Source organism: Vigna angularis, chromosome 6 (assembly GCF_016808095.1).
Source record: "Vigna angularis cultivar LongXiaoDou No.4 chromosome 6, ASM1680809v1, whole genome shotgun sequence".
Taxonomy (NCBI): Eukaryota; Viridiplantae; Streptophyta; class Magnoliopsida; order Fabales; family Fabaceae; genus Vigna; species Vigna angularis.
In genome coordinates, this window is record NC_068975.1 from 20385814 (window position 1) to 20411079 (window position 25266).

Genomic DNA, 25266 nt, shown 5'->3' on the forward strand with positions numbered 1-25266 from the left:
CTCTTCTAGACATTGTTCAATTCAATACTATAAACAGACATAACCTTTCCCGGGTTTAAAGGACCAAAATATGCTCCCATTAAACTTTTGACCTGGCTTATACATCTTATAAGGGCATTGCCTTTTGCTTCAGATTATGGAATTTTTTTAATTATTTGGAATCAAATTCACCATTTTTGATGAAAAAAACTATCTGCGAGTTTTGCATAAATGATACTGTAATAAGGTAAATGAAATTTACTGTTTGAGTAAAAAGGAAATGGAAACAAAATCCTCTCCTCTCCTCTTCAAGTCCCACACCTATCGATTTGTTTTTCCTTGAGTTAAATATATATTTAGTTCAACTAAGATTTACCGATTTGTTTTTCATTTTGAGTTAAATATACATTTCATTTTAATATTTAAAGTAAAATTAAAATTCGTTTTAAAACTTTAAAAATGAATAAATAGTTTAATTGAATTTAATTTAATTTTTGGTTTAATCCTTTTCGACATCCCTATTTATGTACGAATGTCTCAATTGGGTCCTCGTTTTCTAAGGTGTATCAAAATGGTCCCTAATTTTGAAAATTGATATCAATTGAGTCATTTCCGTTAAGTTGGCTGGACGGCGTTAAAAAAATTGATGAGTGGATGCTGAGATGACGAACGAAAGCTCGTCCACCAGCGAACGAACGCTCGTCCATCAGCGAACGAACGCTCGTCGACCACCGAACGAACGGTCGTCCAGTGTGGAACGAACGGTCGTCCAGTGTGGAACGAACGGTCGTCCAGCAGTAAGAGGTCGACGAGCGTTCGTTCTCTGGTGGACGAGCGTTCGTTCGCTGGTGGACGAGCGTTCGTTCGTCATCTCAGCATCCATTCATCAATTTTTTTAACGCCGTCTAGCCAACTTAACGGAAATGACTCAATTGATATCAATTTTCAAAATTAGGGACCATTTTTTTAAAAAACGAGGACCCAATTGAGACATTCGTACATAAATAGGGATGTCGAAAAGGATTAAACCTTAATTTTTTTATGTGTCAATTACGTTTTAAATGACTTTTGTATTATTTACATTATTTTGATAAATATTAATTTAAATGTTAATCTAAAACATTATTTAACAAATAAAAAAATTAAAATTTTCAACTTAAAAAGATTGTATTTTTTTTTTTTAAATTAAAAATCAAAATTTAATACAAATGAATTTCAATTTTACTCTCATAAACTAAACACATTTTTAAGTTTTTCTTTTTAATTTTCAAAGTGCAATGAAGCAAAAGACTTTGTATACCAATGTTGACTGGTGGAGTTGATTTGACAAGTTGAACGAGGTGTGGTTTTGGTGAAAAGGAAGGATTTATAAGCTCCCTTTGTATTGATTACCTCTCTTTCTAATAATTTATAGCCATTACAAAGGTTATTAGGGAGCATAAGCCCGAATTCGAGGAGATATTTGGACATAATAATGTCTGAGACTGCTATTTGACCTTTTAATACGAAGATTATGTGTGACCAAGCCATGTTTCTATTCGGCAAAAACCTTTTTAATAATGGAATTATTGATTTGCATGGGTCATCTTCATCGAGACAAAACAAAGCTTAAGTCAGTGGAGCACTTTGAAACTTTCAATAATAAAAAAAGGTGAACTGAAGAACAAAATCAAACTTGACACTCACAAATTAATCAAATATAAAACCATCTCATTATGAAGGAGCCAATAATTTCAATTCTTCTTAATCAATTTTCTAGACGGTGGATTTCAATTCTCAAGGCCACACATAATTAGAGAGAAATGTCTAAACTTAAAAGAATATTACTATTAGACAAGAAAAGAAAGTAGAAATGAAGGGAAATATGGTAGATGATCTGATTGATATAGTATAAAAGAAACATAATAATTTAAACACATCAATTCTATACAACAATAATCACACGTAATAACAACTTAAATACCGTAATTTGATTGAATAATTACAAAGAAACAAAGATAGAAATTGGTTTTATTTCCTTAGATGTGGAAATTGGTGTATTATAACTACATTTTGATGTGATTTCAAAGTGGCAACCACAGATACTATTTTGGATGCATTGATTTGAATGAGTGTTGTTGGGTACTGAAAAGTCCACGTGTGCCGTGCATAAGGACAAAAGTTGTGATATGATATTGCAATATAGTAGAATAGCAATTGCAACAATAGAAGAGCATGTCAAAAGGAAAAATCATAAAATCTCTCACCATCTTGCTTTCTCTTTGCCCTTTATCATAATCTAATTTGGCTACATATTTCTCACAATTAAAATAAATAATAATAATAATAATAATAATAGTGTTTCTCCATATCATTCATTTGATGAAATCCAAGAAGTCATGAGTAGAATTACTCTATTTAATATACACACCTTGGTCTCATAATTATCAACACACTTTTAACTTTTTTATTTTTAGAAGAAACAAGTTTGGAACATTACATTTTATGAATATTTAAACAAAAAGTTGTAATTTGTTAACATATTCCTTTAGCTAATAATGTATCTTGGGTATGAAAAGTTTCTCATTTATTTGTTCCTCTTCTCTCTCTATCTTTTTCTTTTTACCCATCAATGTCAATGAGAGTAGAAGGAGTAGTTAAAGATGATGTACAACTAATGGCCCATATTGCACACGCCCACAAATAGTACTATAGTACCTAATTCATAAAGGCTTACCGACACAACAATGTGCATGAATTTTTTAATTCATTATTGCTATCAAATAGAATGATGAAAGTAATGTGATTTTTTTATTGGATTTTTTATGAAAAAAAGGGTCAATTTTTTGGTGGATTAATTTATCATTCCAAAAAAATAGTGGATCAGGATGATTTTTTTAATTTAAAAGTATAAACAAATCTGGTTTGTCAAGTCCAATAAACTAGGATATGAGTTAAGTCGAACCAACAATCCAATTTCATTAAAAAAAGTTAAAATATGTATCGAGCCACTTCATATTAACACAATTCGATGAATGAAAAAACAGACGGGTTAGTCCAACAACTCGGTGGACGGAGTTTTAAAATTCAATCCATTTTTAATTGGTAAGTCAATCCGATCTAATCTATTTTTGACCGTCAATTTCAGATTAGGCTTAAAAGGTTTGAATTTTAAAATTCAATCCATTTTTAATTGGTAAGCCAATCCGATCTAATCTATTTTTGACCGTGAATTTCAAGTTAAACTTAAAAGGTTTGAATTGATGCGTTTTGCTATTCCTAATTTCTTCTTGTATTGTGTCTCATTTTTTTAGTTACTTTTTATTCATTATATTATTGCTTACATTTGTCTTAGCAAATCTGAAAAGTTAAATTAAAATTGTGTTCTTAATATGGATTTGTAGATGTGAGAATGTTGATGAATACACAAAATATATTTATTTGTAAATCCTGAATTTATGTAATGAAGTTATACTATAAGAGTATGTTAAATACCGAATTTTAGTTGAAGTATGTGAATTTTGAAATGGGTGAATATTGTGATAAGTAAACACGAGTTTTAGAAACTTTAAATATTGAAGTTGTAATTATTGTTCATTGTGTTTGGCACATGAATAACATGGTAACACTGGTTAAAATAATTGAAGTTATATTGATGTATTTTTAATATTTTTGAAAGTGCAGTATTCTATTTCCTGCTTGAGTAAGGACTTGTGGTTAAGCGACCATTTGTCTTTGTTTTAAAATCTTTTAATTTTGTAGTCATGCGAAACTAATTATACAGAAAGAAAAAATATATATACTAATTAAGATTTAAGTGTAGGATAAAGTTAGGTATTTTTAATTGAGTTTTTATTAAAAAAATTTAGCTTATATTGAATATTAAAATATTTTATATTTTTTAATTAAGTTATTATTGTTTAATGTTTATGTTATCTAGACGTGGTTATTATCTTATTCCGTCGTGTTTTTTAGTTGTCTTTATATGTTATTTTGTGTTAATATTAAGTGATGTTGAATATATGACTTTTATTGTTAAATAAGGATAAAAAATATAAAAGAAAAACAAAACAAAATTCTAAATACGGTGTGGGGAGGCTGTGAAACAATCGTGGGATTGAATAAGAGAACAAACATAGAATGAGATTGAAAAAAAGTGAAAACCAAAACGTATTAGATAAGGGTAAATGAAAACAAAGTAGGAGTAAAAAACACAAAAACCTAAATATAATTGTTGAGTGCAAAATCAACTACAAATGCATTGGTTGCAATGTAACAAGTGATAAATATCATTAACTCCCAAGAAACTTATGTAACACCTAACAACTATTATTGTTCACAACTTAATTAGATACAAAGACTACAAAAGTACAAGAAACTATTTTTGTATTTTTATCAAACAATTAATGTGCAAGAAACATAGAGTCTTTACAATTTGTTAATACTAGAGTCCATCCACTCCATTCTCATGCATTAACAAACATCTCAATTCCATATTCATGTCAAAATTAATTCACAAACATACTCAAATTCTATTAGACTTTGAACCTATGTCAATTTATCAAGTTTTAATCCCTTCAATCCTCAACCAACAACTATGCATGAAGTTCAAGAGTCTAAGATTACTAATGAATCAAGTTATAATCCTAGATACAAACACCCATTAGTCATTCAATTTAAAGTTTAGATTCTAAAGATATTTCCCAACACCTCAAGAATCACAAATCAAGTATGGGAACAATCTATATCAAGCATTACGCATGAAAATTAACATGAATTGGAAAGACATATATCATTAATAACATATTATATAAGAGTTCCATGTTTTACAACTAATCTCAACAAATAAGAATAGTCTTGAACTTAGGCTTTTACAAATTGAAGACATAGGAAATAAATGGAAACCAAAGAAAATATGCAAGCCTCTCCCAAGGTTCTTGAGAGTTACAACATGCTCTAATTGTGCCTCACCTTCACTTCAATACTCCAATTCGTAGCTTCTCTCCTTCATTAACCCTAAAAAGGGAAATACACCATGGATGAAGATTGAATAGCCAAGGAGGAGTGGGAGAGCTTCCTAGCACCCCAAAAAACTTTCAAGGGCCTCTCTCAGTCGCCCTAGGTTGAAAGTTCAGTGTGGGAGGAAGAGGAATTTTCAAAGCTCGCGAGAAACATGTTTAAATATCTCATTTTAACATGTTAGTAGTGTTGTCGCTCATCGCTATATATGCATCGCTCAACACCATATCAGTTAAAACATGAAAGAAGCTCTCTGTTAAACCACCACTCAATACAATTTCACATTGCTCAGTGCAAGCGCTATTAGATTAGGTGGCGCTCAAAGTCACTTTTGTGTCGCTCAACGTCAAGCTCCTCTGCAACATTGATTATTTTGTGACTTTGCAGCATTGGACGCGATTTTGGTGTCGCTCAGTGCGCTGCAAAATGATAAATTATTGTTCAAAACATATTTCCTTGAGTTCTAGTTTATTGTCCTTCACCACAAAAACTTCATTTTATTTTACACTTATAAATAAGGAAATTAAAGATAAAACAAACATAAAATAACTAAAATACACAAAATACAAAATACATTAAACTTGAAAATAAAATAAGATTAAAATTAGAAAAAAATGATTTATTTATGAGAATAGACATACAAATAAGTAAAAATAGATTAGTAGTAAAAATAGATGTTATAATAATGTTAGGAAATTGCGAAATAATAATAAAATTGGAGTTACAAGTGAACTTTGCAAAACCAAGATGAGAGATTGTCTTAAAGAAAACTAAGAACATAAGGTGAAGTTGTTAATACTTGTGATGCAAAATACCATTTAGTTGCCGGGACAAGCTACAACTCCAAATGATCAAAATAAAACACAATAATTATGAAGAAAAGTTATGCATCTCAATCCATGACCACACATCATGCAAACGATCGATTTTTATTTTGAAATAAACATAAGAGTTGAAGGTCTTCTGGTAGCACATAATTCTATGATAAGAATCTTATCATAAGATATATGCATTCTCCCAACACCCCATATAGATTTCTGTTTTGTTTTTCTTTTCATTTCACTTTACCCTCATCCAATAATTCAAATCATCTATTATGTTAACCACAAAATCAAGTTGTTTTAACATAAAATAAAATACAGGAATAACCAAGTATGTTGACCAAACAATATAATAGTCACGTCACCTAATTAATAATAAATTAAACAATATACACATTAATTAAATTATTTAAAGCTTTTTAACATTCAATAAATCAAAAATTAAATATAATAAAAATTCAATTAAAAATATCAAATTTATCAGATACTTTAAACTTAATTGAGTTTATATATATAAATTAAAAATTGACAAACATATAATTTAGTCTTTTTTTATAACCTAAAATTCCAAAATTACTATTTTAGTTTTAACAAATTACAGTGAAAGTAAATAATGATGTTTTAAAGCTTATCTAATATCTTAAAAAATATTTTGATTTTTTGTTACTATTTGGTTCCATAGGAAAATGCAAACAACATTTGGTCTCTTTTCCCCTTTAGCAGTGTCTGTCTTAGGTTTGTTTCTCACTTTTAATATTCTAAGTTGGTGCTTCTGAGTGACAAAATATATATTGCCAGAACGTGACTTTGATCCAATCATACAAATCATATTTAATTTCCACACATGTTTGTCACAAACCTTCAAAATAGGATCCATATTTTATTTCTAAATCATAAAACTTCAGCTACAATAGTGGATAAGAAAAATCACAAGAGGAAATAATGAATTATTCAAATTATGTGATCCAATCTCACCAACCAGAATTAATTCCCAAATCATGATGTTATTCAAATTATATTTCTATATCATAAAGAGAAAAAAAGAGCTTGGGAAAAATGGTATAAAAGCAAAAGAAGAAAATGGAAGTAACACTTTTCTTTTTCTTTTCTTTCTAAAATAGCTCTTGAGTTTACAAGTAGAAAAAGCCTTATAAAATGTGTGATCAAACACTAAAAGCAATTATCAAACAAAAGTTATGTAGTTAACCAAATATATATAAATAGAATAAAATAGTATTGTATAAGGTTGATCATATGATTACAATAGGTTTTCTCTAATATTTGTAACTACAAAACTATATTCCTTTATGAAAATACAATAATTTTAAATTCACAAATAAAACTGCGGAAAAGAAGAAGAATAAACTATAATTTATATTAAATAATATATATGTATTACAAGAGAAAAGAATAATACCAAAACCTTCAAAGAGATCTAAAAAGCTCGACCTAATAAAGTCAAGATACTTCTTTAAGTGATTGAACATTGAAACTCTAAAATGTTCCTAAAAGAGGAAAAGATAAAGAAAATGAAAAACCTACTCCATACAAAATTCTAATTAGCTGAAAATTATATATACTTATTCTCTTCCTAATTGTTGGAATCTAATCAACAAAATGATAAAAATTTTCTTTAAAAATAAAAAATGAAAATGAAAAAAATATATAATCTAAAGAGCATATCTATTTTCTAAAAATACATGACTAAATATCTAAAATGTTAATTTATGTTCTTAAATGTAACTAGACTTTTAATATTGATGATTTAAAAGTCTACTTCTAAACTCATTAATTTCATTGGTATTATAGGAAAACCCTTCTATTCTACATATGAGGATAATCTTAAATCGAAGACCTAAATATTACACGAGACCCTATTCTTCACAATTAAAAAAAAAAACATTTAGGTGGAAAAGGGTTGGAATTTTTGTGTGATTAATTATAGGTTAAGTGGAACTAATAATGGTTTTGATTGAAGATATATGTTTGATTAGAGAGTATATAAGCTCCATAACTTTTGTTCTTGTTCTTCTAAAAATATGATTATTTTATTGACAGCACTTAATGGTTTTGCCTCGGAATTAGCAAGTGATGATAAAAAGTGTCTTGATCCTTATTTCATGTGCTGGATTCTTATATACTATTTTTCTCAAACAATTAAACTCAACAATAACAATGGTGGGGTTGGAGTACCACAATTTCCAACTATACAATATTTCTCATCCATACAAGTGCAATTGAGAATTTTTTTTATAATATTAATAATAATACTTATCAAATTTTCTCGTGAAATTTATAGCTGGATATATTTTATATCAATGTTATAATTTAAAAACAATTTATGCAGTTAACTACAAGAAAATTTGATGAAATTTGAGTGGAATCATAACATTTTAAGTGATAATGCTTAGGCAAATTTACTATACATGATAATAGAAGAAAAACAATAACATTTTGAGGGCATAAAAATAAGTTGGTATATGAATTCAAATTATACCTATTTACATATTTTATTTATTATCATAATTTTTAATAGTTAATAACTTTTAAGAATAACTTAGTTAATATAGTAATTAATTATTTTTTATTTTAAAATTTGGTTGTTGGTTAATGATTTTCTTATAGTGAAATTATTTTTAAAGTTTTCGAATAACATACTTAGGAAGCTAAAGTGATCTTCAACTTCTGAAAAATGTTTTTAGACCGTAGAATAGAAAAGTTAAAAATGATTTTTAGATTATATAATTTGAAAAAGTATGGGATTGAGAGGAGAGGGAAAAATAGGAAATAACTTTGACAGCCTTCCAAGTGCTTTTCAAATGTAACCATACATCAAAATCCACCTTTTACTTTTTTTCATCTCAAAAATCCTCATCAAACATTTCCTTTAACTAAATTATCTTTTTTCTTTTTCATAAAATCACTTAAAAGTCTTTTTCAAAAATCTTCTCCTTACTACAAAACCTGTTTTAATATAAATTCTCTAGTTTTAACCCGTGATGAGTTCATAATGGTCACTAAGTTACAAAGAGCTGACAGAATAAAGAATATTTAAAGAGATGATTGATCTATCTAATGTTCATTAATTTTGAATTTACCATTTGAATATTGAAAAGATGCAACGTTCTTCCTTCCTTTTCATTGTTTTCAATTCATTCTTTAAACTAAACAATATCAGACAACGTGATCAGATCTTTCAGAATTTTATATCACTTTTTTTTATTAGACATATTCTCAGCTCCATGTGAACTTCACTTCTTCATCAGATTCCTCACCCATTTCCTCCATCTCAATATAAACAAATCTTTGTCATTCCCTTTACAATGAACTACAGATGAAAAAATTTCTGTTCCACGTAACTACTCAAATTTCAGTAATTTTTTTTCACAGTTCACATGAATACTAAGTTTCACATTCGTTAATGTTTGACTTCCGATTGAGTTAGAAAAAAATTGGTTTTTTAAATATAGATCAAACTCAATCTAACTCATTTAATTCACAAATTAAATCTATTCAAATCGAATTAAAAGTTAGTTAATATGTAACTCACTTCCAATAATTTTTTATTAGTTTTTTACAATTTTTTTATTATTTATCTTTTCAAATTTTAAAATGTTGTTCATTAATGTTTTAATAATTTAAATTATTAATTTATTTGCTTATTATTACACTTTAGTTTTAAACTATTATCTTTGTAATTATATTTGATGAAATAGATTAACATTTTAAATAAAAAAAATATTATGTAAATCCATTTTGATTGTACAACAAAGAATATATAAAATAGGTTGGAAGAACAAACAATCTTAAATGAATCAACCTATCAACTCTAGATCGTATCAAATTACAAAATTTCTTATTCATAAAAATTAAATCAGGTTAAATTGAGTTATTTTTAATTTAACTTGTGCTAACTAAGTTGAATCATTTAGACACCCTTACATGCAACAAATCAGAAATAATGTAAATTTGAGTATGAAGTTAGTTGTTCTAAAAATGAGCAAAGATGTCATATGATATATGTTAAATTGATGAAAATAAAACTGTTTATACTTTACATCTCATGAGTTAGTTAATTGAGGAAACAAATACAACTGTTTACTTTACATCATGAGTTAGTTAATTTAGGAAAGAACATCTGTGCATTGTTTGATTACTCTAGGGAAACAAACAAGGTAACAACAATGAACGACATGAATGCCTTATCAACTTGAACCACATAAAATAGGTGGACCACAAAAAATGGAGCTAGATAAACAAAGGGAGAAGTTATATTCTTCTCTAAACAAATCATGAACTATAAAACACTGAAAATAAAATGAAACATGTATCATATTGTCTGTTATGTTGGATGATCAGGCTATCACTATCATTGAGGTAATAACCTTAATGTTCCATTAGTTCAAAAGCCATTTTCCTATTCTAGTGCTGACTACATTTACTTTGTTTCCTTCCAACCTTGGCAACTAAAAGATTATAAGAGGATGAAAAAATAATGCAGAAATCAAAGCAGAATAATAATGTTAGAGTCCACGTGGGGAGCAAAAACTTAGGAAATCTTTTTACATGATTTTCAGCTCCACCATTTTCACCTCTCTGACAGATTACTATTTTTGAAATGCTATTCTAGCTAAGAGTGTGAAGTTGGAACCATTAAGACTGCAGAATTCATAAGATTTCAATTTCAGCCTCTTACATGAGAGGTTAAATGTGAAATTTACCATAATGAAAGAGTAAGCAACATGGGCATGTTTTCATTATTAAACAACAACTTCCATTACAATAATAAAAGCATAAAGAAGCAAGCTCTTGGACCCAGATCTTCTACTCTTCTTCCTCTATAAACAAAACATGGGGTTTCCCCCTCTACAATCCCAAAACAGATCAACCGTTCTCTTCTCTCAGCAATGCCTGGAAGCTTAAGGAATCTCTCACTTTCTCCCAAAATCTTCTCCTTCACCTTGCTTCTTTCATTAAACTCCCTTCTCTTTTTTCCATGTTGTTGTTACTCCCTTGATGAGCAAGGTCAGACTCTTATAGCATGGAAAAACAGTTTGAACATCACTTCCGATGTGTTACCATCATGGAACCCTTCAGCCTCAAGCCCATGCAACTGGTCTGGGGTGTATTGCAACTTACAAGGAGAAGTTGTAGAGATAAACCTCAAGTCAGTCAACTTGCAAGGCTCATTGCCTTCAAATTTTCAACCTCTAAGGTCCTTGAAGTTTCTAATACTCTCATCAACCAACCTCACTGGAAGGATTCCAAAAGAGATTGGAGACTATCTAGAGCTCACCTTTGTTGATCTCAGTGGCAATTCTCTCTTTGGTGAAATTCCAGAAGAAATTTGCAGCCTGAGAAAACTTATGAGTTTGTCTCTCCATACAAACTTCCTTGAAGGCAGCATTCCATCCAATATTGGCAATTTATCAAGCCTTGTGAACTTGACAATCTATGATAATCATCTCAGTGGTGAAATTCCAAAGAGCATTGGCTCTTTAAGCAAGCTCCAAGTTTTCAGAGCCGGTGGCAATAAGAATCTCAAGGGTGAGATCCCATGGGAGATTGGAAACTGCACCAACTTGGTCGTGCTAGGCCTTGCAGAAACCAGCATTTCTGGAAGTCTTCCTTCTTCAATCAAAATGCTGAAAAAAGTCAAAACCATAGCCATATACACAACTCTATTGTCAGGTTCTATTCCAGAAGAGATTGGCAATTGCAGTGAGTTGCAGAACCTGTACTTACATCAGAACTCTATCTCTGGCTCGATACCAAGCCAAATTGGAGAACTCAACCAGCTTAAGAGTCTACTTTTGTGGCAAAACAATATAGTTGGTACCATCCCAGAAGAGCTTGGAAGCTGCACAGAGATCAAAGTCATAGACTTATCTGAAAACCTTCTTACTGGTAGCATACCAAGAAGTTTTGGCAACCTTTTAAATCTCCAAGAGCTTCAGCTAAGTGTCAATCAGCTCTCTGGTATAATCCCTCCAGAGATTTCAAATTGCACTTCTCTGAATCAACTGGAACTTGACAACAATGCTCTCTCTGGTGAGATTCCTGATCTTATTGGAAACTTGAAAGGCTTGACTCTTTTCTTTGCATGGAAGAACAAGCTAACAGGGAACATTCCAGATAGTCTTTCTGAGTGCCAAGAACTTGAGGCACTTGATCTTTCTTACAACAACTTGATTGGTCCTGTTCCCAGACAACTATTTGGGTTGAGGAACCTCACCAAAATTCTGCTTCTTTCCAATGAGTTATCAGGCTTTATACCACCTGATATAGGAAATTGCACAAGCCTCTACAGGCTGAGGTTGAATCACAACAGACTAGCAGGTAACATTCCTCCAGAGATTGGCAACTTGAAGAGTTTGAATTTTATGGACATGAGCAAGAATCATCTCACTGGAGAGATTCCTCCAACACTATCTGGATGCCAGAATCTTGAGTTTCTAGACCTTCATTCCAACAGTCTCACTGGTTCTGTTCCAGATTCTCTTCCCAAAAGCCTTGAGTTGATTGACTTGTCAGATAACAGGCTAAGTGGTCCGTTGAGTCACACTATTGGTTCATTGGTTGAATTAACCAAACTCAACCTTGGAAAGAATCAGATAAGTGGAAGAATCCCAGCAGAGATCTTGTCCTGTACTAAGCTACAACTTCTGGACTTGGGAAGCAATAGCTTAGATGGAGAAATTCCCAATGAAGTTGGTTTAATTCCTTCATTGGAAATCTCACTCAACCTTAGCTTCAATCAGTTTTCTGGTAAAATTCCATCCCAGTTCTCTGGTCTTACCAGACTAGGAGTGCTTGATCTGTCTCACAACAAGCTCTCAGGGAATTTAGATGCCCTCTCTGACCTTGAGAATCTCGTCTCCTTAAACGTTTCCTTCAATGGCTTCTCTGGTGAGTTGCCTAACACTCGATTCTTCCACAAACTCCCTCTTAGTGATCTTGCTGAAAATCATGGTCTCTACATTGCCGGAGGTGTTGTAACTCCTGCTGACAAAGTCCATGCTTCATCGACCATGAAGTTCATCATGTCCATTCTCTTAAGCACCAGTGCAGTTCTAGTGCTGCTTACAATATATGTCTTGGTCCGTACTCACATTGCCAGCAAGGTTCTCATGGAAAATGAAGCTTGGGAGATGACTTTGTATCAGAAGCTTGATTTCTCCATTGATGACATTGTCTTCAATTTGACATCAGCCAATGTGATTGGCACTGGAAGCTCTGGAGTGGTGTACAAGGTGACAATTCCAAATGGTGAAACACTGGCAGTTAAAAAGATGTGGTCATCAGAAGAGTCAGGAGCATTCAATTCTGAAATTCAAACATTGGGGTCAATTAGGCACAAGAACATCATCAGGCTTCTGGGTTGGGGATCAAACAAGAACCTGAAGCTTCTGTTTTATGACTACCTCCCTAATGGAAGCCTGAGTTCATTGCTTCATGGTTCAGGAAAGGGAAAAGCTGAATGGGAGACAAGATATGATGTTATATTAGGTGTGGCACATGCACTGGCATATTTGCACCATGACTGTTTGCCTGCCATTATCCATGGAGATGTCAAAGGCATGAATGTGTTATTAGGCCCTGGATATCAACCTTACCTTGCTGACTTTGGCCTGGCAAGAACTGCAACTGAAATTGGTGACAATACTAACTCCAAGCCACTTCAAAGACATTACCTTGCTGGTTCATATGGATACATGGCTCCTGGTATTTATTTTACTTTTCCTACTAAAACTATTGAGTCATTAGTAAAATATGTTTTAGTTCCTCAAATTTTGGTAAAAAGTTTCATCTCAGTCCTTTGAAAAAAATGGTAGTTTTAGTTTTTAAATGAGGTGGACTTGGTTCTTGACTTTATATATACTTTTTAACCTATGGATGGTGGAAAAAATCTACCACATCTGAAAAAATATAAAGAACAAAACTACCTTGTTAAAACATAAGACTAAAATTAATCTGATCAAAACATTAGAGATTTGAAACACATTTCTGTTGACCCTTTGAGTAGTGTACTAATTTGTGTTGTCTTTGGTTTATTCACAGAGCATGCATCTCTTCAGCCTATCACTGAAAAGAGTGATGTGTACAGTTTTGGCATGGTTCTACTTGAGGTTCTCAGTGGAAGGCACCCATTAGACCCAACTCTGCCAGGGGGTGCACACTTGGTTCAGTGGGTTAGGAACCACTTGGCTAGCAAAGGAGACCCTTCTGACATTCTTGACACAAAGTTGAGAGGGAGGGCTGATCCAACCATGCATGAAATGCTACAAACTCTAGCAGTGTCATTTCTATGTGTAAGCACTAGATCTGAAGAACGTCCAACAATGAAGGATGTTGTTGCAATGCTGAAGGAAATTAGACCCCTTGAGACCTCAAGAACGGACTCTGATGTATTGAAGGGAGGTTTAACTTCACACAGTTCTCCACCACCTCCTAAGAATGTGGTTTCACAAGGATCTTCTACATGCTCTTATAATTTCTCAGATAACTCAATCAGTTGAGCATGTATATGAAAAATGCATCTCATGGAGAACCCATACTTCATTCCAATTTGTACATAGTCTAATGCAGTGCCAATTAGAGGTGCCTCAATCATTATTTAAATGATATTATAGTAATATAGTGTGTTGATTTTCCCCCTTTTAATGTAATGTCACACTGAAGATTTCAAGTATCCATATCTATGTTAAATATATAAATAAGTGCTAAATATTTCAACTCAATTATGGTAAGTTTTATATATAAGTTGTTTATATATGTTGTGTCCTTATGCTTAGTATTTGAATTATTTATATCATATAACAAATTATGTTTAGTATTTGAGTTATTTATATCGTGTGAGACGTATGTTTAGTATTTGAGTTATTTATATTGTGTGAGACGTATGCTTAGTATTTGAGTTATTTATATTGTAAGACGTTAAATTATTTACACTTTGTGCTTATATTATGAGTAGAATGTGGTCTAATTCTTGTTAACTTTCTATCATAACTGTAATGGAATGAATATAAGAAATCAAAGACATTTTTCTTTGCTTGTAGAAATTGAACTTCCTCAGTGGCAACTGGAACAGTGAATGCTGATAACTGTATATTAAGAGAAAGAGCTCAAATCTTGTGGAAAGTTGAAACAATGATTGGTTGTTTTGGAAATATGTGTTTAGAATTTATTGATGGAGAAAAATATTCCATGACTCATTCTCTTTCTCTCTCTCACACGTCCCCACAAACACAGACACATCGAAGCCAGCCTTTCATAACTGTACTCACATGGTCCCATGTTCAACACCACATGTCCATGTGATGTCTGAGAGAGACTCTTACTTTCCAACCATTGGAATGGAAACTTCATTGGATACATATATTCGGTGAAAAAGTCACAGAAACTAACACTACGTTCTTCATTTTTTTACATTGATGTTTACAGTAATATAGTTGAACATATGTTTCACTTTCATCATTAACAGGATAAAATGGTATGTGCAGTGTAAAAGTTATGCAGTAAAAGTTATGCAGAAGAAAAGATTATAGTGAAAATGAAAATAGTAAAGTTATGCAGTAACTTGAAGTTATCTGAGGTTTCTGACACTGAAAGGTTGCATGCATCGTAATCAAATGCACATGCATCTGTGCAGGATCATTATAAATGGAACAGTGAAAGATGACATTGAATAACTATGGCTACTTTACCTGCTCCCAAACCAACTTCAGATTGTAAGTTTTTTTCTATCTTTATTAGTCAATTTTATGTAAATCTCGTATTCATATTTGAGTTTATATATTTTCGGTTGTAATTTAGAATGGATAATGGTTTAAAAATTATAAGATTTGATTATTTTAATATTAAAAAATTTTGATATAAATATTTTTGTTATAAAATAGTCTTATTATTTTAAAATACACAATCTTTTTTATAAATAAGTTATCTAGAGTTATTTGAAGTTCTCCCTCTCCACTTGTGTAATTGAATAAATGTGATGGTAGGATTCATCCTAATTGAATAAATGTGATGGTAGGATTCATCCTAATAGTGAATTCTTCAATTTTGACCGATCAATTTCTCAATTTGGATAAGTTGAGTTTCAACCTTTTTTTCTTGGTCTATTACTATTTTCGGTTACATTTGAACCTTCATTCGCTTGTATGCATCTTTTTAATCTTCTATATGACTTTTTGCTAATTAATGACCATAACGGCATGTTATGATAGTCTTTATGATGTGTCTATGTATAAATAGAGCATTTGTGGAATTGAAAGTGTTTTGGTTGTCTAGAGTTATTTGAGTTGTCCTAACAGGTTAGGAAAGCTAATTCTAGATTTTTACATGTTGAGATTTGTTAATTGGTATTATGATATGTGAATGTGGTGTTTTAAGTTGTGAATTTGTATTTCTTTGTTCTGTGATGATGAAGTGCATGTCTAATTATAAAGTTATGAACTAAACGGTATGTTTGAGCTCTTGATTTGATTTTGAAGTTGTACAGTATGCAAAATTCTTTATAACATGTTTTTCTATTGGTGAAGTTGTTGTTTCTATGCATTCTTTAGAACATGTATGGAATGATAGAACTGTGTAATTGTTGTTTAGGATGGTTGAATTGAGATGTTAGCTAGTTTTGTGGATTGCCTATGTGAGACTTGAATTGGGTAATATGACATTAGTTGAGCCAATAATCACGAATTTTATGATCATAAGGATGTTTAACACTGATAATTGACTCAAGGAGTGTCAAATTACACAAATCAAGCTCAAAGGGAGAAGTTAACGTTTTCTGATACCACTAGGCACCACTGATAGTGGTGGATGCCATTGATGGTGTTAGGCACCACTTAGACAATCACTAGTGCAGAATTGATCTTTAACGTCACCCCATAGACGTCTGTCCACCAAAACCCCAACGTAAATAATTGACCGGTGGCATAAATGTAAATAATTGAGTGTGGAGACGTTCGTCCTACAGGGGGCCGGACGTCTATTATATAGTAGACGTCCGACCCCTCTAACAGACGTTCAAAAGCCTGACGGGAGAGTTGAAGATTCGGCCTTTTGAACGTCCGTCCTGGAGGGGGCCGGACGTCTATATATAGTACACGTCCGGCCCCCTCAAGGACGGACGTTCAAAAGACTAACGGGTTCAACTACCCTGTCAGCCTCTTGAACGTTCGTCCTGGAGGGGGACGGACGTCTACTATACATAGACGTCCGTCCCCCTCCAGGACGGACGTTCAAGAGGCTGACAGGGTAGTTGAACCCATCAGTCTCTTGAAAGTCCGTCTTGGCGGGGGACAGACGTCTATATATAGTACACGTCCATCCCCCTCCAGGACGGACGTTCAAGAGGCTGACGGGTTGAACTACTCTGTCAGCCTCTTGAATGTCCGTCCTGGAGGGGGACAGACGTTTACTATATATAGACGTCTGTCCCCCTCCAGGACGGACGTCTATATATAGTAAACGTCCGTCCCCCTCCAGGACGGACGTTCAAGAGGCTGACGAGTTGAACTACTCTATCAGCCTCTTGAACGTCCGTCCTGGAGGGGGACGGACGTTTACTATATATAGACGTCCGTCCCCCTCCAAGACGGACGTTCAAGAGACTGACAGGGTAGTTGAACCCATCAGTCTCTTGAACTTCCGTCCTGGAGGGGGACAGACGTTTACTATATATAGACGTCCGTCCCCCTCTAGGACGGACGTTCAAGAGACTGACAGGGTAGTTGAACCCATCAGCTTCTTGAACGTCCGTCCTGGAGGGGGACGGACGTTTACTATATATAGACGTCTGTCCCCCTCAAGGACGGACGTTCAAGAGGCTGACAGGGTAGTTCAACCCGTCAGCCCTTGAACGTCTGACCTGGAGGGGGCCAGACGTCTACTATATATAGACGTCCGTCTCCCGCCACAACGGACGTTCAAAAGACGTTTAAAATAAGGACATACACACCAAAACGCGAACCCGCGAGGAGTTATGCGATCCCGTGAGAGTTCCCTCTACGCCTTGCATTTCCAGGTTGGTTTTTATCTGTTTTGGACCATTTAATCTTACTTTTATTCCGATTAAATTGTTCAGTGATGAAATATCTTTCATTTGGACCGATTAAAATTTGTTTTCGGTGCATTTTGGTGCAGTTTGTTGCGTGTTCTTGGGCGGCATTTTTTGGCCTACGTTTTAGGTCGTTTACTCCTCCATCTTCCTCCATTTTCATTTCGAATCTGCTCTTCAGACGTGTTGCAGTGCACAAACAAACGTCCAAACCCTGTAATCCTAAATAACCCGTAAATAACCCTAAATAACCCGTCTAATAAAGCCCTTTCTGCAGTAGTGTATAGACGTCCGAGAGGTTCACAGCGGACGTCTATATAGACATCTGGCTTGACACAGCGGACGTCCATATAGACGTCTGGCCTGACACAAAGGACGTCTATATAGACGTCCGGCCTGACACAACGGACGTCTACATAGACGTCACCCGCAAAGACGTCAGTCGAACGTCGGACGTCAAAAAGCCTAAAGAACAGACGTCTATAGCCCTTTCTACACTAGTGAATGGCTCCACTAAGTTGGTTGTCACTAGGCAGAGATTCTTCTCATTGGGCAAAACCAAAGTCAGAGAGCTCAATGACTTAGTGTCGGTGGGCGTGGATCAGGACCATTGAGTGCCGAAGAATCAATTAAATTCTGGAAGCTCCAGGGGTTCTCTCATTGGGCAACGACTAGACTCGTTGGGTGCCTAGGCTAGCACTAGGTAGCACTTAGTTGGCGTTGAGCGTTACTCTTCCAAGGATTACTCTGTTTGAGTTGTTTTAGATAGCAGTAAGTGACATTGGGCGGTGATTGGTGACTTTAAAAATGTTTTATAAACTTTATAACAGTTTGTTGATGTATATATGTGTATAAATATTTGTGTATTGATTATATGAATGTCTGAAGTTTGTTAAGTTATGGTTTGCGTAGATAAATTAATTTTATATGAGATAATGGTTAACAAGGATGAAGTAAAGTGTTGTTTCTGGAGAAAAGAATTCCATTGGGAAGTTCCATTTATTATGTAGTGTATACATTTATGTGAGAGTCTACGGTTGAAGGTTATCCTGATACTCTACTATTCATTCAACTTATATACAAAATAATGGTTGAGAGGGGCAATATGTAACATCCCAAATACAGTATTGAAACCATAAAGGAAACATCATATATTCAATAATATAGATCAGTTAACAAATATAAAGTCATTTTTATAGTCATCCAAGGTAACCATAAAACTAACTTTATATACAACAAGTACAAGTATCAAAATTATGTACAAGAATGGTGTATGAAAACCCACCAAGATAAGATAAACACTAAGGAAAATGTAATACTAAAACTACTACACGTCAGGACCCTTGCCGCCTAACGCTTACTCAATCGTCACATCATCAAGCTCTACTCACACCCACCAAATGATCATCACCAAGAATAAACACATATAACAAACAACCAAGAAAAATACAAGAAGGGTAAGCTAATTGTAAAAAAATTATTCATATTTAAAGTAAGTACAACATACAAATTTCAAACACACAATAAGCAGAACCTCATTCCCATTCACATCTACTGACTCAAACTTGACCAAACCCTTTTAATATAGTATAAATGTCGAGCCATGGAAGGTTTTGCACCTGTGTAGTGGAACAACTGACCCACTCAAAGTTGTTACACAAGGTTAGTCCTTAAAAACGCCCTTTGCCATCATGAAGAAAGGCCCCTAGGCTAGGACCTTCTGCCCCTCTCATGACATGACTCGTCACTCTCTAATTGAGCATGGATAGTCATTAGAGTATTAGGATAACCTCCATATCGACTTCTTACAATTTATACTAATTCTCCATAAACCACCCACAAGAGATTTCCTCCTTGGAATTATCATTCACAATATTTCATCAACACATTGATAACCTTATTTCACAATTCATCCAAACATAGAAAATCATGAAACACCCATAAAAGAATCAAAATCATCCAGAAAAGTATCATAGAATACCCAAAAACCACTAAAAACCAACCTTGTTGGCTGGCGCTCACCGCCCCCGAGATAGAGAGTTGGCGCTCAGCATACTGTCACCCGAGAGCTGGCGCCCAAAAAGGATCGCTCAATGCCATGAAAAATCCCATTTCCTCTTTTTCTTTGACCTTACACCCTTCACCCTCTACTTCTCATACTTCTTAAGACCCTATAAACACTAAGAAACCCCTGGAAACACCATTGTACTTAAATTTTTCACTCCAAACCAATTTAAGTTCTCTAAACTACCCAATATCATTTCTACCTCTTTTACCACTCATGTCACTGGTTTTACTACACTAACAAGTTTCAATTGAATCAATAATTGACTCTAAACCAACTTCTACTCCACAAAATTGCTTCTTCAAAGATTCAATACTCCAAACCCCTTAAATAGACTCGAAATTACTCCAACAACCCTCTCCAACTCTTTTCTGCATTACAAACCAAATTTTTCTGGTTTAACCATTCTCACAAGTCCTAATGGACTTCAAAATAGTCCCTAAACTCCTCTTATACCTAACCAATTGCTTACTCGAAAACTCACCTACCAAAACCCCTAATTTTACTCATAAATAAGTAGGATTTGAACTCATTTTATCTCCCTTCCTTAACTTTCTCTATTTAACCATCTAATGATACTAACTAATCACAAAACACTCCAAGACAAATACCAAATTGCAGATTTCACATTGTTCTCATTATTCCAAAATTGACATACCTACAACATCAAATCAAGCTACAATCTAGACTGTAATTTCATATATTCACAACCATCATTATTAATACAATTTTATCTCAACAACATATTAGATTCCTCATACAATAACTCCCAATAGCATCATACAATCAAATTCTCAAAACACATCCTAAATTTACAATCACTCGACACTTTTTCCCCAATTTAACACCAATTTCCATATAAACACCTCCACACATTAACTGATTTCACCCATCTTACTACACTTATGAAAAGCAAATTAGCTTCCCTTACCTTAGGGAAACTAAGAAAACTCTACAAATGCTCGCCCGAAGCTTCCACCACAAAGAATTTTAGGAAAAAGCTTCAATTGACAGAATGGTGATCGGAATAAAATCTTGGGACCTAAAGTCTACCAAGAATCGAAGGAGAAATTCACTTGATACATACGGAACAAATTTGGTACGCATGATCATAGACCGAAGATAGACCGAGAAAAGAGATTAGAAACTTACTTGCTCTAAATGGAGAATCAATCAGATGAAAGTGGAGAGTACTTCGCCGTGATCCTCTAGGAACTTCCTGATTGTCAAACAGATGATCAAAGAGTAAGAAAATGTAGAGAGAAGGTAGAGAGAGTTCAGAGAACGAGTTCTAGAGAGATGAAGTATGTTTTAAGTAATGAGACAATTATATGAAATTCTATTTATATTAATGACTTATTTTAAAATAAAATAATCAATCTCACTATTTTAACACAACTATCTACTATAATACTCTATTTTCTAGGTTCTTACACAATAGGTTGTGATCTAAAGAACAATGTCATTTCTTATTAACCTTGTGGTGGAAGATATTCATCACAAGTGTTAAAACCTCTCGATATTCAATATCAATGTTTATATCCTGATAATTGAGTATTTTATAATATTATCTTGTGAATCGTATATATTTGATGAATGGTAGGTAAAATTGTGTAACTTGAAATATATGTTCTATATATGTTTTTTTTTTATACATTAGCTTATCACTTGTTTATTTTTCTATTATGTATTGTGTTCTTCTTTTGTAATGATCATTATATTGATGTGATTAGACAGAGATGCAGATGTAGAGATATCTATTATGGTTGAAGAGCTAGTCGTCTCAGCGGTTGAGCAACATGAGATCATGTTAAGTAAATAAAATCATAGTATAGTAGCATGAGAATGTATATGAGTGATATTATTGTATTTCAATATTGTAAAATTGTACAAATATATGATAAACATTAGATTATTTATCTTTTGAATATTTATAATAAAATGTTTTATTTTAGTAGTATTATGATATTAAAATTAAATGTTATATGTAATGGTAAAGAATTAATTAGATAAAAGTGTTTTATGAATTATATATGTTTAATAAAAAATGTATTATATTATAGTCACTAATCATAAAATTCTTCTAAAAAGGAAGTTTTTTTTTTATCATTTATTAACTTTTGAAAAAGAGAATTTTGTTATTTGTGAAAAGAGATGTTATGTGAGTGTTATATATTTGCTTGTTGATTGAAAAAAAAAGTGCAGAAAATTCATTAAAATGGGTAATCAGGTTATTATAGGGTTTTCAGTGTAACTTTGTTACATTTTAGTTGATATTTAATTTTTATATATTGATAACTTTGCATTTGTGTTTAGCGTCTTGTAATTGAGTATTTTTTTTATAAATATTTTTGAAACGTGTTTTGTGATTTTGTATTTCCTTTTTTACGTAAAAATTCTTACAATTAAATAATTCAATACTTCGGAAAATAATCAACGCAAATTGTCTAGATTAATTAGATAAGAATTTAAATAAAAAAAAAATCTATGCCTCGTGTATTTCATCTTTCTTTCCTTATATTGGATTCTTTGTTATTGTTGGTATTCACCAGGGTACACTTAATTTCTCAGTTTAATGTCTTTATAAGTCTCTATTTATATCCAGAATTTCAAATAGGATCCTTTCTTTTTTGGATCTCAATTGGGTCTTTAATTTTGTAAAATTGAATCAAATAGGGACTTTCCGTCAAACGAAATGAAATTGGGGAAATTTGAGTCACAGGGCTCATCATTCATACCACCTTGCTGATCTCGCCGTGGCCCACCACCGCTATTCATCTACACCGTTAGTGCCGCTGCAGAGTCGCGAGCCACCACCATCAGAATCGCGACACACCCCCATCATCTTCTTCGTCAATCAAAGCACAAAATCGCAGAAACCTAAACAAAGAAAACCAATTCGCAAAATCATCTTCGCGCGCCTCCACCATCATCATCCTTGTCGGAGCAAAAGTCACCGCCACCAACGCCATGAACCCCAATCCGCGCAAAGCAAACAACCCAGTCGCACCACCCAAATCGCAAACCTCTATGACCACTGCGACACAGACAGAGTTCGTCCAATCTTACCTCGCGATACCATGGACACCGTCGCGAGAACCTTCAGACCATGTCCTTCCATCACCGCGAGTGCGCCGCGACATCTTTGTCTTCTCCACTATCGCATAACCAGTAGTGTGTTCCTCTCTATCAGATCGCAAGATTCAATCTCCTCCACGCTCCAACTGCAAGCACTAAAACTATCGCTCCCCACCATCACCGGACTAGCAAAGCCAAACTAGAAAAACCCAAAAACCCCCAAATCTGGCCACAATAGAAACCCTCAAAATGCATCCAGAGCACCACTGTGAATCTCTATCCACCTCCTCTAAGCCATAATCCCAATCGCAACCTGCAAGGGGAAACCACCTTCAAGGTTCGTGCATTCCCAATTCAAAAGAACCAAAACGTAGCCATGGAAATTTGGGACGCAGGAGCGAGAATGTGGAGGTAGAAGAAGAAACAAAAAGTCTTTATTTTTCCCACTTTGCCCTTTCAAAAAGCTTATTACACCATCATTCATTCATAATTTTTAATACAAAATTAATTTATAATGTCACGTCTCATTAACTTGAAGTTTGACCATGTCATGTAATCAACACTTAAACGGTCGTTTGCCTAATTGCTCAAATTTTACAAAAATAAGGATCCAATTAAGACGCCAAACAAGAAAGGATCCTATTTAAAATTCTGGATAAAAATAGGAACTTATGAAGACATTAGACCTAATTTCTCTTATAACATCATAAATTTAAGAATCTTTTTTTATTTATTTTTAAACTCATTTTTAAACTAATTCAACCCATCTTAATTATGTTCCCAGTCCTTCTTTATTTTATAATTAAATTATAGAAATTCTTCCAATTATAAAAAATATAATAAATAATTATCTAAAACATAATGAAAAAAAGTATAAGAGCACGAAATAAAATTCAATTTCTGAACCTATAAATATTTCATAATTTCAATAACATGATCGGTTGAAATAAAACTATAATTATTGTAAATTCAATGGTTATACTCCGTTCTTATTTTATTTATACGCAGCAATACTATTTTGAATACTTTTACATCGTTTAAAGATATTTTTTAGAATATTTTAAATGTAATTACTTTCTAGCATTTTTTTTTTTGGTTTTAAGATAAGAATATTTTAGAAAAATACTAGGACATTTAATAAGTATATGAATTCACTTTGGTTGCAATCCAAAAATTCTTGCAGGTGCACATATTGCAAAACTAGGGAATTTTTTTTCCATCATTTGCAAATACTAGGATATTTTAGAAACTCTGTACTTGTTGAAATTCTTAAACCAAACTATTTCATAGTATCTTTGAAAAAGGCATTTTTGGCTTTACCATGCAAAGAGTAAGAGAAGGACAAAGTCAAGAAACTTGAGAGAATAAGAAATTCAAGATATGTTACAGCAGAGTTAGAGAGCGATTTGGGGGTTCTTTATTAAAAAAGGATAAACATGTTTTGTAAAAATAACAATTTTTTTTGTCTTTATATTTTTTTTAAAAAATTTTATCTTTCAAACTTTATAAATTTAATTTTAATTTATATAAAATTAATAAATTTTAAATCTATGTAAAATATATATTTTATCCTTTTAATTTTCTGAAATTGAAAATAAATACTTTTATCTTAATATTTATTTTAAGATAGATAAATATAATTTAATTTAAAAATCTTGAACAAAGTTTGTGAATAGCTTTAAAAAAAGATAATATTTCTATGACGTACATACCATTATCTATTATAGTATGTTAAATGTGAAACATCACATGTCAGAAAAAGTTTTTATGACGTATATGAGGATTAATTGTAAATAGCAATGTATTATAACATGTGAACAAATATCTGTTATAGAAAATGAGAGATATTATGATAGGAGAAAAAAACTATTTCATAAAAGCTGAGATATTATGACAGGTAAACAGAATTACTTCATACTAAATTAGATATATTATAATTAGTAATTGAAAGTATGTCATAATAAACTGAATATATTATGACAAGCAGAAAGTACATCATAGTAGACTGCACATGTACCTTTTTGTTACGTCATAAAATGCATAAATCTTTTATGATTGTAAGAACTATGACATCAGAATACCTGTCTTAATATGACCATTTTACTTACCATAATGTCTTTTCTGCATTAATGATATCTTTGATCCCTCACTAACTCCAAGAAAAATAAATCTCACTTTTTTCATCAAGCTTTGCTTTTTACAAATCAGAAACGCGAGCATGTGATATACAACCAAAACACTTTGAAGTAAGTCATTGATGGTTT

General features: G+C 32.7%; 1 protein-coding gene across 1 annotated transcript; it reads left to right on the forward strand.

The window, feature by feature from the left end:
* Positions 1-10344: 10344 nt before the first annotated feature.
* On the forward strand, positions 10345-14490 carry LOC108321905 (leucine-rich repeat receptor-like serine/threonine-protein kinase RGI4). The gene is made up of 2 exons (XM_017553812.2): positions 10345-13523; positions 13860-14490. The coding sequence occupies exons 1-2, from the start codon at positions 10706-10708 to the stop codon at positions 14315-14317; spliced, it is 3276 nt and encodes a 1091-aa protein (XP_017409301.1). The 5' UTR covers positions 10345-10705; the 3' UTR covers positions 14318-14490.
* The last annotated feature ends 10776 nt before the right edge of the window (positions 14491-25266 follow it).